This window comes from Puntigrus tetrazona, chromosome 11 (assembly GCF_018831695.1).
Source record: "Puntigrus tetrazona isolate hp1 chromosome 11, ASM1883169v1, whole genome shotgun sequence".
Taxonomy (NCBI): Eukaryota; Metazoa; Chordata; class Actinopteri; order Cypriniformes; family Cyprinidae; genus Puntigrus; species Puntigrus tetrazona.
The window spans coordinates 13,220,977-13,233,483 of NC_056709.1; the positions used below are offsets into that span (position 1 = coordinate 13,220,977).

Consider the following 12,507-nt stretch of genomic DNA (forward strand, 5'->3'; position numbering starts at 1 on the left):
CTTATTGCATTGCCTGGTTAGACCCGAACTGCATTTTCATCACCTACAGTTGAATCTAAACATCTCTAAATAAAGATACGAGATGCACACTGAATATTCCGGCAACGTTCACTTAAAAACAACTGAGGCGTTTAGGCTGGGTTCAGCCTATTAGTTCCAAAGCAAAACACAAAGCCTGTGCTAATTCTGGAAGAAAACAGGATTGAATCCAAGAGCATGATCGGAGATCTGAGGCTGTTCAGAAACACCAAATTAGGTAAAGGCTTACAAAGGTCAAATGTTTTAAAAATCAGTTGCATTTATGTATATATATGTACCGATTCTCTTCAGTTAAATCACATCCCAGGTTAATTAGCGCAGCATGGCCAACTGAAACGTTGGAAAGAATTGAATGGGTTGTTGGGATTATTATTATTATTATTCATTTGTCATAGTGAAGGTTATTTACCTGTGGTATATTTTTTAAAATGGTTCTGCCCTAAGCTTTTGCATCTTTTTCCTGTGAGTGTTTGGCAACATATATCTGTTCATAAACCCATAATCTCAGCAGCGACGGTATTAGCAGCCATAAATACTTTCAAGCCGATGAACTTGTAATTAACTCAATACAGACTGATGTGAAAATTGTTTCAATAGTTTAACAGAGACTTTAGAGGCGACGCAAAACTGAAAAAATGAAAAAATAAATAAGTAGGCATTTCTGTTACAATATTAGCGTAGTAATTATAGAATTTGGGCTTTATCTGACTGATAATTTTAATAATTTGTTATTTTTGTCAAATTTCCCATACAACTAGCGCTCTAGTTTTGTATTGGATTTTGTTATATTTATATATTTTCATATATTTTTAACTTCTGTACACGGCGAGGAGGCGCTGCGTCACCGGAAGTAGATGGTAGGCAAACATGGCGGCGTTGATGGGTGAGTAAACGAGCTTGATTCCAGGCGATTAAAAGCCTCTGCATGGCGCAGTGTTTCTATCACTGCGTTATATTTAGGTGGGGTGCGTTAGATGTAACTAATCTACGTCGCCTCTTCGGTTGTTGAATGAACTGATTCGCGCTATAAAGGACTTTGCTCGCTGACCTTGTTACTCAACAGGACTGATCTGAGACTCGCCGCTAGATGCAAACAACCCGCGTTATTTAGAGAATAAAGTTGTCGAAGATACGTGCTGGCATGCCTTTCGTAGTCAAAAATACATGCGATATGCAATGTTTTTTTTTTTTAAATCACTGTCACAAAGTCGGTACGGTACCTAACATCTTAAAAATCCTTAATGACGCAGAAGCTTCAAGTTTTGCGGATAATTTTTTTTGCAATTAAAATATATCTAACCATTTACTGATCATTGGGTTAATCACAGTAATTATTGTAATGTTTTTTTCAGTATTGCTATGGTTTAATTTATATATTTGCACATTTGTTTTTGCCGTTTTCTTTTTGAGATATATATATATATATATATATATATATATATATATATATATATATATATATATATATATATAAAATTAAAGTGTTATTTCAGTTCCCCGCCTTCCCCTGGATCCTTTAATATAAGGTAAATTTTTAATTTGCTTCAAAGATTTTGTTTATTTATTTTAATATCAGTTAATATTTTTTCTTATATTTAACATTGTATATTGTCATTAATTTTAAACTTGATTTTGTTTTTGTAATGTAGGGCCATTTCATCACTTTCTGCTCATAAGAAGGTTCCTTTGACAGACAAAAAGGATGAAAATATCTCGAGGTGTGAAATGTTTTTTTGTTTTTTTTTTATGGTTGTACATTGCCTGTTATAAAATAACTATTATACGAAGTGTACCCTTCTTTCCAGTCTGGTCCCGTTCAGAGAGAAAAGCACAGCTCTGGCCCAAAAACCAGCTTCAGCGGCCAGCAGCAAGGCTGAATACATCATCACCAAGCTGGACGATCTGGTCAACTGGGCACGCAGAGTACGTAACCTTACATATTGACAAAAATGTGCTTTAAAGACGCCAAGTACGTTTTCATAAAAAAAACAAACAAACAAAAAAAAGTCGTCACCAAGGTTGCATTTATGTGCTCAAAAATACTGCAAAAATGGCTAAGTAATATTGCAATTTAAAATAACTGCGTTGTTTAAATGCATTTTCAGTGTAATTTATTCCTGAATATTCATCATTATCGTCATGGTTACTCCAGTCTTCAGTGTCGCATGATCATTTAGAAATGATTCTAATATGCTGCTCACGAATCATTTCTGATTATTAGTAATGTTAGAAATGTTCATATTTGAGTGAAAACCAAATACTTTTTCAGTGTTATTGTAAGAACATTTATTTCAAATAGAACTCTACTGTGTATATATGTGTGTGTGTGTGTGTGTGTGTGTGTGTGTGTGTGTGTGTGTGTGTGTATATATATGTATGTATATGTAAGTATATGTATATATGTATATATGTATATGTGTATATATATGTATGTATATGTATATGTATATATGTGTATGTGTATATATATATATATATATATATATATATATATATATATATATATATATATATATATATATATATATATTAAAATAGCTGCTTTGTGTTTGTTTATCATGCGATTTCCTGTAAAAATAGGGCGGGAGTTAAAAGTGTAAAATGTCTGTATTTCAGAGCTCCCTGTGGCCCATGACCTTTGGCCTGGCGTGTTGCGCTGTGGAGATGATGCACATGGCGGCTCCTCGTTACGACATGGATCGGTTCGGAGTAGTGTTCAGAGCCAGCCCCAGACAGGCCGACGTCATGATAGTCGCAGGGACTTTAACCAACAAAATGGCTCCTGCACTGCGTAAGGTAATTGCAGCACGTCAGTAAGAATAACTCCCTTTTACTATGGATGCTTAGTACTAGGTTTAAAGGAATTAAAATGTAATGTATTTATTTAGTTGCTATTTTTGTGGGGAACGGTTCGTCTGTGCAAGGCAATCCGCAAAAAGTCATGGTAATCTTGCATCCCTCTGAAACGACGGGACGATCAGTTTGATGGCTTGGACATGAGCGTAGTGTCTTTAGCCACGCCCACGTCTAATCAACAGAGCAGAACAAACAAGCCACGCCCTCAGCTTTCCTCTTTTAACGTTCTGTTGAAAAAACAGGGAGAGTTCGTTAAAAATTGTAATTTCTCATCACTCACTCATCCTTGATTGTTGCAAACTAGATGATGTTCCATATTACATGATTTCTGAAGAATGCAGGTAACCTAAAAATTGACGGGTATCCAATTTTTTTATTCCCCCCCCCCCATACTACGGAAGTTTTTGTTGCCAACATTGTTTAAAATATCATCTTTTGTGTGCATGAGAAGAAGCAAACTTGTTTGCAAGTTTGAAACAACATCAGGTTGAGTAAATGATGACGGATAAAAAAAAAAAAAATTGTGAACTGTCTCTTTAAATTTTCGTTTACGCGCTTCAGTGTAATAATGTTCTGCGTGAATGTGTTGTGAATGGCAGGTGTATGACCAAATGCCGGAGCCCAGATACGTCATTTCGATGGGAAGGTGAGGACCGCATGTTTGTTTGTATCCTATTTTACTGTTTTTCCGCTAAAACGCTGTTGTTTCTTTCTCTGTGGTAGCTGTGCTAACGGCGGTGGCTACTATCACTACTCTTATTCGGTGGTCCGGGGTTGTGATCGCATCGTTCCCGTGGATATCTACGTCCCAGGTGTGTTTCGTCTAAATAACCTACAACGAGTTCTGTGTAAATGTGTGGCGTGGTTTCGTCTTCTACATAAACTTCAAAACTACCGTCGAACATCTCCTCGCCAAAATAAAAGTTCGGTGCAACAAAAAAATCTGACACGCATGTTTTACGCAGTATACTTCTCAAAGTATTATTAGTGCTTCTAGAGAGTATCATGCAACCAAGATTCATCCATGTTTTAATTTATGTAAATTAATTATTCATTTGATTACATTTCAGTTTAAGTAGTCGTCTTAATTTCAGTAGACACCGTTTTTGATGGGTTTGAATTAAGAAATCCAGAAAAAATTGAATGGAAAACGTATCATTTAGAGGCAAATAAAACGGATAACACTTTTGTGTTTGTGTTTACGTTTAGGGATGCACCACAATCAAAATTGTTCGCATTTTCCTCGTGTATTTTCACAATTGCATTAATTTAATAGCCAAAATGTGCTCTTTTTACTGTTTTGTCTAGCTTTTCAACCCCCCCTTAAAATGTAATAATATTTACTCGACACTAAACATTTCTTTAATATACTATCCCAACAAAGCGATATTCTTCTTTCAAATTAATAAGTTAGAAAAATAGTATTTTTTGGGCCATTTTTGAGACCCCTCCTCTTGAGTCGGGCTTGTATTTTTACTGTATAAATAAATGCAGCCTTGCTTTCAAAACGTTGTGTATGCATTTTATAGTAAATGTAAAAATAGATTCTTACTACTTTTGCATTAAAAAGGCATGAAAATGTTAGTCAGCAGCTAGTAACACCGTTTCAGTGCAGATGTGGACTTCCTGCGGAGCGCTTGGAGTAGACTCTCTAGTTTATTTACTAATCATTCACCGTTTCCTGAATTCGGTCCTCAGCAACAGCCACCCTTCCTCCTCTCTTTGGAGACGTGAGATGCGGCGCATTTTAGCATCTTTCTCAGACTCTTTTCAGTGCCTTTACGCTGCATTGTATTTAATCGCATCACGTCGTTGTTCGGCAGAATTTATTTGTTTAGTTTTTTTCCGGTTGCGAACATCCGGTGCATCCCTATTTACATTTAATTCTCACGCTTGTTTACTTTAAGTCTATCAAACATGTGCAAAGCATTTCCTTCCCCACTGGAAAGCAATACTGTAATAAAAATTATAAATAGATAATAAACCACTTTTTTTTTTTTTTTTTTTTTTTGCAATCTCAGTTTTTTTGCGTCTCTCAGTTTTGACTTATAGTTATAATTCTGACAATTTGACAATTCTGACAATTTTCTGAGTTTATTCTGGCTTTGCAATTCTAGGGGATAAAAGAAATAAATGTTTATCTCTGGAGTCTTAAATTTTATACTTTTTACATACGGCGCCATATTTTATTTATTTTATATTTTAAACTTTATCTAATTTTTTACCTTTTATACTTTGCACACTTCTTCGTGTACATATAGATATATATATATATATATATATATATATATATATATATATATATATATATATATATATATATATATATATATATATATATATATAGATAGATATAGAGATATAGATAGATATAGATATAGAGATATAGATAGATATAGATATAGAGATATAGATAGATATAGATAGATAGATAAATAGATGGATATATAGATATAGAGATATATATTTTGTCTTCTATTCTGACGCTGGACGGTTGTAAAAAACATTTCACTGCAATGCACATACTACATTCCTACCATGTATGTATGTGTATGTGACAAATAAAATTTGAATTTGATTCTGAGAAAAATGCAATGCGCAGCGTAAACGCAGTAAAACCCAGTTACGTTTAAATTAATTTTTATTTTTTTAAATTCAGTTGCTGAAACGGTTCCCACTAAATATCAATGTTGTAAGCCCTGTTATATCCTGCTGCAGAGAGAGAGTAGTCTAGCTGCCGTGTATTAAGGTTCTGTCTGTCTGTCTGTCCAGGTTGTCCTCCGACAGCCGAGGCTCTGCTTTACGGAACGCTGCAGCTACAGAAAAAGATCAAGCGAGAAAAGAGAATGACAATTTGGTATCGCAAGTGAGGCGTGATTGTGTTTGTGTGTCTGCTCTGAGATGTGTATTTAATATCATTTGTTGTGTTCAGAAGGCTGATTTCTCAGGGGCTGCTCTGGTTTGAGCTCAAGCTCCTCCTCTTTGTAGCTACAATAAAGACTTTCTGCTTCAGCGCTGAGTGCATTGACTTCTGTTTTTTTGATGCAGATGTTTTTCACGCCGGTGCGATGGTTGTCAGGAAAATGAGGGCCTTGTCTATGTAACGTATGGATATATTCCTGATTTTAGTGCGCAAGTCATTTTAATCGGCTGCAAAGGATGTAAAATGGTCTAAACTCTAAATTAGAATACAAGTATAATGAATATGTATAAATGCAAAAAAAGCTTTATATTTTTAGTTTTGATATCACAAAAAGAACTTCATATAAAAACTTCAACTTGTTTTCGTTTTAACTGTTTAAGGCATCATTTTCATTTAGTTTAATCATATACTAAATATACTAAAACCGAACTTTAAAATTGAGACACACACACATATATACATATATATATATATATATATATATATATATATATATATATATATATATATATATATATATATATATATATATATATATGTATATATGTATATATATATATATACACACACACATATATATATAATGTGTGTATATATATATATATATATATATATATATATATATGTATATGTATATATATGTGTGTGTGTGTGTGTGTGAGTGTGTGTATATGTGTATATATATATATGTGTGTGTGTGTGTGTATATATTATATATGTATACACATATGTATACACATTATATATGTATATTTGTGTGTGTGTGTATATATATATGTGTATATATGTGTGTGTGTATATATCTATTATATTCACAATACTGATATATATATAACAAGAAGTAGCAATATATAATTATGTAGTGTTTATTTCGATGTAGCGTAATCAAAAATAAAAGAAATAAAAGGCTTTGAGTGGCACAAACTAGGCATTTTACAAAACGTTTCCCAGTCATTTTGCGAGAATTAAATGCAATTGACTCTTACAAACGAATCATATGATTTCATTTCAAAAACACTTGACAGATTTATCTTTTATACACAGTCAGTTTTTCCCTCATTCTTTAATAATAGTTGGCGTGATCATCTTATTAAAGGAATAGTATTTGCATTCACTGGGAGGACTGATGTCCATCAGCGTGGTGCTGATCTTCTCCTTGTTGAATCCCGCTTCCGCCAGGTGGGGAACTTGTGTTTCCTGACCGGGAAAAAAAAAGAGATTCCTCGTCATAAAAGCGCAGCGATACGGGTGTAGTTTGAATGAGAGCGCCGGGAGCCGAGCGACTCACTTGGAACATTTTGTCGATGTCGTTGTATTTGCTTTTCAGCAGCTCGCCCCAGGAAGTGAGGTTACAGTACGTGAGCACGCCGCCGGGCTTCAGCAGTCTGTTAGCATGACCCTGACAACACAGTTCACTGCGATTAGCAAATCACTCGCCGCAAACATCGGCCCAAATGGTTTCAATGTCACTGCCTTCCAACCTTGATAAAGTTGAACTGGTGCGTGTGCCAGGTCTCCTCCGACAGAGGATATGTGTCGTAAAGAATACCTGCGATGGGGGGACAAATATATGAACGTAGGTTACAAATGTCCTTATTGGAGCACAGAACCATAAGTCAGAACCAACAGCCAACGATGCACTGTAGGGTTTCATTAATGCCAAAAGTCTTTAGGGCGTTAGAGATCATGTTTCGTGAAGATATTTTGCACAGTTCCCAGCATAAGTCTAATTTTTAATTGGCAAATTTAAAGGTTGTGCAAATCTCAATTTCAAAACATTTTTTTTGTGGTTCAGGGAAAGAAAAAAATAAATAAAATAATTTATATATATATATATATATATATATATATATATATATATATATATATATATATATATATATATATATATAGATAGATATATATATATATATATAGATAGATATATATAGATATAGATATATATAGATATATATAGAGATATATATATATATATATATATATATATATATATATATATAGATATATATATATATAATATATAAAATATTTAGTTAAATTGCATATATAAAATGTATTAAATATATACTATATAGATATATATATATATATATATATATATATATATATATATATATATATAGATAGATAGATAGATAGATAGATATATAGATATTTTCTGCTCAGTGCAATTTAATACATTTTATATATTATTAGACTAAATGTTTTACTACTTTTAAAAGTTTGGGATCGCTAAGATATTTTTTTCTATTTTTGAAAAACATAATCATAGCAAATATGCAACATAATGCAAAGAAAATTCTCACAAAAGAAAGCATCATTACTCCAGTCTTCAGTGTCACATGAAAACAGCTGTGTGGCTTATTTCATGCGAAAATGCAATTTGTTCAGAATTTTAAAAAAACCTTTTGGCTAATCTAACGCATCCTCGTTGACTAAAGGTTTTTCGTATATTTGTATATTTTCTACGCAGTCACTTTCGCCTCTTTTGTCGTGCATGTGACATGTTTGAGCAACCTTTAAATGTTTATTTGTTTTGCATTATACTAAATATTAAAGTTATTTTACCGTCGAAGTGATTGTCGGGCAGGGTAGGCACCACTTCTTCCCACAGGCCTTTCAGAGGAACGACCTGTGCAAGTATATAAATAAAGTTTTAGAAGCCATAAGCTGCTTTGTAACAACTCCACACCATTTGCAGATACAGATATGTTTCATTTACTTTATGTGGCTGACTTTTGGCCCATTCCTGCAGCCTCTGGAAAACACCATCGTTGCACTCAATGATCCAATGCTCCTCGATGGGGAAGGACTCCACTTTAGTGGCCGCTATGGCCATTCCAAAGCCAATCTCCAGCACCCTTCCACCTACATGCCCAAACAAGAGTTGTTCACGCTTTTATGCGTTTTCTTAACCATGATTCAACGCTTCTCGCTGCAGATGCCATTAAGTGCATGTATTTTACTACGCCAGATGTTATTGACAGAGCGGCGGTGGTCATGGGAGAGGTCCTGGAGGTGTTATTTCAGAAAGGAGTAAAAATAGGCATGCGAGGAGCAAAGCAGGGGTCACTAGTGCCCTGCCCTTCTCAAATGAATGGCATTTCTAGAAAGCCCGTTTGTAAACCGTTGGCATGCTCTGTGCGATTAATGGTTTAAGCTTTTAAGTGAGAAATAACTGAATCCAGTGTTTAACTTCTACAGTGCGCGTGTGGAAGTTTCGCACCTGGCGTCGTGGCACGTAGATAACGAAATCTTATCTGACCGCTACAACGTGCGCGTTCAGCGAAGGAGCAGGTACTTAATATTAATTAGCCGACGCCATTGGTCGATCCAGGGAGGTTACGTAGCAACGTCGGCATTGCGTCATTAATATTCATTAGCTACGGTTTCGCTATAGTAGCGCGAGGAAGACTCGTTTATGGAATCGGTTCTTTCGAACGGATCATTTAGAACTGCTATAGCGGTATTTTACGACATCACGTGGTCATCCTGGCTTGACGTGCATGTTGTAAAATAAATAAAAAAAGCCAAATGTTGAAACTTAAAATACCACTGACTCTTTATTCATCAATTTATTAAGTTACATTTCGGTCAAATTATTAGTATGTGAAAGATAAAGCGAGAAAGGACTTGCTAATCAAACTGTACCTAATTATTTGATATTAGATCTGAACGTAAACAAAAAAATACGTCTTTTCCGCTTTTCCTGTATTTCTTTTCTTTCTTTCTTTGCATAGAGCACGTTAATAAACGCATATTCGGACGGTGCTCGGTTCAAACCGTCACGAACGAATCGTTTATACGTTCTCGTGCAAAAGATTCGATTCAACTGAATTCGAGAATCGGAACGCCTTCGCCATAGTAGAACGTTCGCTTACGCCGAGAACATGTCTTGTTTTAAAGCTTGCGGATGATACCCACACTTTTAAATATATATGACTGCAATAAAGTCACTTTCAGCAATAAATAAAAAAATAAATAATAATAAATAAAAAAAAATAAAAAAAAGTAAAGAATCGACTTTTACGACTCACTGTTTCGGCTGATCGAGAACTGAAATAGCAAATTACCTTTGGACGCTGCAACTGTTGCAAGAGAGTGCATGTATGGAGTTTCCCAGCGCTCCATGACGGGTTTCCCCATGATCTCCAAGTGCGTGTCGGTCTCATTGTAGTCAGCGCTCGCGCCGTGCCACACTTGCTTGCAGTTTTCTCCCTTCGAGAAGATCGGCTGAGCGGTGGTCATGGTGGACTGCTGGACGTCGACAGATGTGGCGCGGGTGTCGTATCGACGCGCAGCGGCCGAAGAGGTCGTCTCTGGCGTGCCTCGAGCGTTATATATTTAAAGAACTGCTGATTGCGCAAGAATCGGTGCAGCGAAAGAGCGAGTGTTGATAAGGAGTGCGCCGAGGAGGGGGTGGTGTCTCGCGTGCGCGCTGCTCTTTAGACAGCTGGAACGGCTTCTGATATGTTAACCCAACAGCTGTAACCCTCTCTGTCCTTAACTATTTAAAAGCTCTGGGTTATGCGTCGCCGTGTAACATAACCGCGGTGCTCGTAGGTGACTTTGATTTGCTGTGAACCTGGGAAACCTATTAACCTACAGCTGCAAATCTGTGATGTAAACTCGGTGCAGCTCGTGTTTTACGCGTGCATTTTTTTATCTCATTTTTGCATTTGCATAGTTCAAACTTTAATCTGCATTTATCGTTATCTTCACGTTCTACCGTTAGTGTTTGGCGTTATGCGCGCGCACCTGAGAGTAACGCGCTTTCAGTTCTCTGCACGCGTGCGATAATAAAGCAGACTTTGACTAACACGGATCATCCAAGTGTGCAGGAGTTCGTGCCATAAAAGCAAAATAGCCACAAATCAAATAAGTTACTTTCAAATTCATTCATTTCAATTTAACTTTTGACATTATATATGGTGATCTCATACATAAGACTGCATCTTATGGTATTGCATAATTACCCTAATGATTACTATATATATATATATATATATATATATATATATATATATATATATATATATATATATATATATATATATATATATGCATGGCATGTACAATGGTATTTCTGTGATCCTTGTCCCACCAAAAGAAAAAAAAAAGACCGATAGTTAAGGTTGTGCAATCAAAAAAAAAAAAAAAAGTGGACTTTTTGAACTATTTACATGCAGGACGGCCACGTGTTTTTGCCAGTTTCATCAATACTTCAGTTAATAATTCGTAGGCTACTTACATACCCGACATTCCTGCGTTACAAAAGAGTTTAAAAGATGATATCGTGTCAGAAGTGGCACGTCTAAGCGAGTCTCTCTGCGTTTCTTGGCGTGCTGTGGGCAGCAAACAAAACGCTGACTGGAACTCGTTCATTTAAAGATGACTTTTAAAAGCAGATTCGTTTGTCATTCATTTGCGTCTGGTCAAAAATGCATTGCATTGAATTGCAAACGTGTCTGCGGCGATCCTCTGTGCTTTGCACACTCTGTACTGTACGGCTCATTCACCAGCGGTGTCTTCATGAACCCGTTAAACCGGGTTCCAAACTACTTATTACTTAATCACGATAAAGCACTCGGGACTGAAATCTCTTAAAGAGACAGTCCGCGTTCGCTCACTCAAGTCATCGCAAACCTTTTCTCGATTTTGCTTCATTTTGAAAGTACAAATAAGTACTTTTACCACGCAGTTTGCATTAAAGCGGCAACCGACTTTCTGTGTTTCAGAAAAGACCATGAAATATTAGAAATGCTGCAATAGCAGCTCATGCGCTTTTGAAGTCATACGATGGCTTAGTGTGAGAAACACACACATGAAATAAGTCAACTTTCAAACAAATCATTCGGACCCGTTTTGTGACCTGGAACAGCCAAAAAAAGACATTGCATAAATAATGATTCATTTCTGAATTGGTTTTTGCTGAACTTGCATGAAAAGAGAGCATCAGTGAACGTCTGGACAGCCTCGGTCCTCATTAACTCTCACTGTATTAAAACCCACAACGTTCTCCAAAATCAAACTCATTTCTGAGCAGTTTTTAACATAAAGAATAAGTAAAGAATAATTGCGAAACTGAATTCATTTCAGAATTTTTATGCAAATTAGCACATATTTCATTACATAATTCGCGTATTACAACCTAACATTTTAGAAAAATATAAAAATAAATATAAAAAAAATGTTTGCAGTGATCAATGCAAGGCAAGCTAATATTTTTACCCTTTTCACCTGCAACCTTAATAATTATATCTATATTAGATTACTAAAATTATTTTATTATTATTAAACAATAATATTATTGTTTTATTATTTTTTACAGTGTCAGATAATCTTATATATATATATATGTAATTATTTACATTTAACTATTGAAATTTTTAATTGCTATTTTTACAGCGTCTGATAATCTTTTTTCTTTATATATATATATATATATATATATATATATATATATATATATATATATATATATATATTTAATTTTTATTCTTTTTTTTACAGTGTCAGATAATATATATATATATATATATATATATATATATATATATATATTTAATTATTGAAATTTTTAATTGCTATTTTTTTGCTATTTTTTTAGCGTCTGATAATCTTTTTTCTTTATATATATATATATATATATATATATATATATATATATATATATATATATATAATTA

General features: G+C 34.6%; 2 protein-coding genes across 2 annotated transcripts; one reads left to right on the forward strand and one right to left on the reverse strand.

Annotated features, from left to right (window-relative positions):
* Nucleotides 1-862: 862 nt before the first annotated feature.
* ndufs7 (NADH:ubiquinone oxidoreductase core subunit S7) lies at nucleotides 863-5,907 on the forward strand. The gene is made up of 8 exons (XM_043251266.1): nucleotides 863-922; nucleotides 1,533-1,565; nucleotides 1,689-1,757; nucleotides 1,845-1,962; nucleotides 2,656-2,835; nucleotides 3,495-3,541; nucleotides 3,619-3,707; nucleotides 5,668-5,907. Exons 1-8 carry the CDS (start codon nucleotides 894-896, stop codon nucleotides 5,763-5,765), a joined length of 663 nt encoding a protein of 220 aa, XP_043107201.1. The 5' UTR covers nucleotides 863-893; the 3' UTR covers nucleotides 5,766-5,907.
* A 761-nt stretch (nucleotides 5,908-6,668) lies between these two features.
* On the reverse strand, nucleotides 6,669-10,167 carry gamt (guanidinoacetate N-methyltransferase). The gene is made up of 6 exons (XM_043251277.1): nucleotides 9,892-10,167; nucleotides 8,541-8,686; nucleotides 8,387-8,450; nucleotides 7,300-7,367; nucleotides 7,107-7,217; nucleotides 6,669-7,015 (listed from the first exon to the last, which is right to left on the reverse strand). The coding sequence occupies exons 1-6, from the start codon at nucleotides 10,064-10,066 to the stop codon at nucleotides 6,875-6,877; spliced, it is 705 nt and encodes a 234-aa protein (XP_043107212.1). The 5' UTR covers nucleotides 10,067-10,167; the 3' UTR covers nucleotides 6,669-6,874.
* Nucleotides 10,168-12,507: the final 2,340 nt, after the last annotated feature.